The sequence below is a fragment of the Aptenodytes forsteri genome, unplaced genomic scaffold, assembly GCF_000699145.1.
Source record: "Aptenodytes forsteri isolate BGI_AS27 unplaced genomic scaffold, ASM69914v1 Scaffold656, whole genome shotgun sequence".
Classification (NCBI taxonomy): domain Eukaryota; kingdom Metazoa; phylum Chordata; class Aves; order Sphenisciformes; family Spheniscidae; genus Aptenodytes; species Aptenodytes forsteri.
In genome coordinates this window covers 10664-12207 of record NW_008794748.1, presented here as the reverse complement: position 1 = coordinate 12207, position 1544 = coordinate 10664, and the positions used below count along the sequence as shown (strand labels likewise).

The 1544-nt window shown below is 59.1% G+C and overlaps 1 protein-coding gene across 1 annotated transcript in view; it reads left to right on the top strand.

Annotated features, from left to right (window-relative positions):
• Positions 1–846: 846 nt before the first annotated feature.
• Positions 847–1544, top strand: part of LOC103894672 (transforming growth factor beta-1-induced transcript 1 protein-like) — a 9848-nt gene continuing 9150 nt past the window's right edge. The window contains 1 exon segment of the mRNA XM_019470705.1: positions 847–918. Within this exon segment, the coding sequence (XP_019326250.1) occupies positions 847–918 (72 nt within the window).

Here is a 1544-nt window from a genome sequence, read left to right as displayed (position 1 = left end):
CCCAGCCCCACTGTGATATGGGGGAGCCATGGGGCGGGGGTGACCCCCTGCTGCGACCCCCTGGAGATGCCGATGGGGACCTCAGGGATGTCCAGGAGGACCTCGGGGACTTGGAGGGTGACTTTGGGGTCCCTTACGAGGACCTCGGGGACACCCAGGGAGACCTCGGCACCGTGGCAGACCCCTTTGGGGACCCCTCTATGGATGCGGGGGACCCCTTAGGTGAAGATGATGTGGACATGGAGGTCAAGGGGCCTCTCTAAGACCTTGGGGACCCCCAGCAAGACCTTGGGGACCCCTTTGGGGATCTTGGGGACCACTGCGTGGGTGTTGGGGACCCCTTAGATGAAGACAAGGGGAACATGGAGGTCAGGGACCTCTCTAGGACCTTGGGGACCCCCAGCAGGACCTTGGGGACCACTGCATGGGTGTTGGGGACCCCATAGATGAAGACAAGGAGGACATGGAGGTCAGGGACCTCTCTAAGACTTTGGGGACACCCTCGGGGACCCCTCTGATGTTAGGGAGCCCTTAGATGAAGATGATGTGGACATGGAGGTCAGAAGACTTAGCTCTAAGACCTGGGGGCCCTTTTACGGGTCTTGGGGACCCCTTAGATGAAAATCAGGAGGACGTGGAGGTCAGGGGACCTTTCTAAGACCTTGGGGACACCCTGGAGGACCCCTTTATGGCTGTTAGGGACCCGTGAGACAGAGATGAGGGGGACAAGGAGACCCGGAGGGCTCTCAGATCTTGGGGACACCTTTAGGGACCTTGAGGAGATGGGAGGACACCTTCAGGGACCTCCACGGGGACCTTAGGGAGGACTTTGTGGACTTTAAGGACATGGTGGACCTTCTTGGGGACCCCTCTGTGGGTGTTGGGGACCCCTTAGATGAGGACAAGGAGGACATGGAGGTCAAGGGACCTCTCTAAGACCTCAAGAACACCCATTAATCTTGGGGACACACTGAAGGACCATAGCGACTTTGGAGACCCCTTAGATGAAGATGAGGAGGACATGGAGGTTAAGGGACCCATGTGGGGACCTCAGAGACCCCCCTTGAGGGGGGTCCTCCTCTAGATGTTAAGGCCTTTTTCGATGATGAAGATGAGGCCAGGGAGGTGGGGGAGCCCCATAAGGACCTTGGGGGTCTCCTCTAAATGTTGAGGCCCTTTTTGATGATGAAGAGAAGGCTGGGGAGATGGGGAGCCCCCAGTAAGGACTTGGGGACCCCCATGAGGGCCTTGGGGACCTCATCTAGACGTTGAGGCTTTTTTTGATGATGAAGATGAGGCCGGGGGGGGGTGGGGGACCCCCAGAGTGGCACACGGTGGTGGCACGTGGGGAGGCAGCCCAGATTTGGGGAGGAAGGCACAGTTTCAGGGCACACACACCCCCCCCAGGTTATGGGGCATCCCCACAGTGTCAGGGTGGGGCTGCTAGGGGAGGGGCGCCCGGTTTCAGGTTGATTTCACGGGATTTTGGGGTCGTGACTGTAGCGAAGGCAACGCACAATAAAGGAGGTGAAACCGCTCCCGCG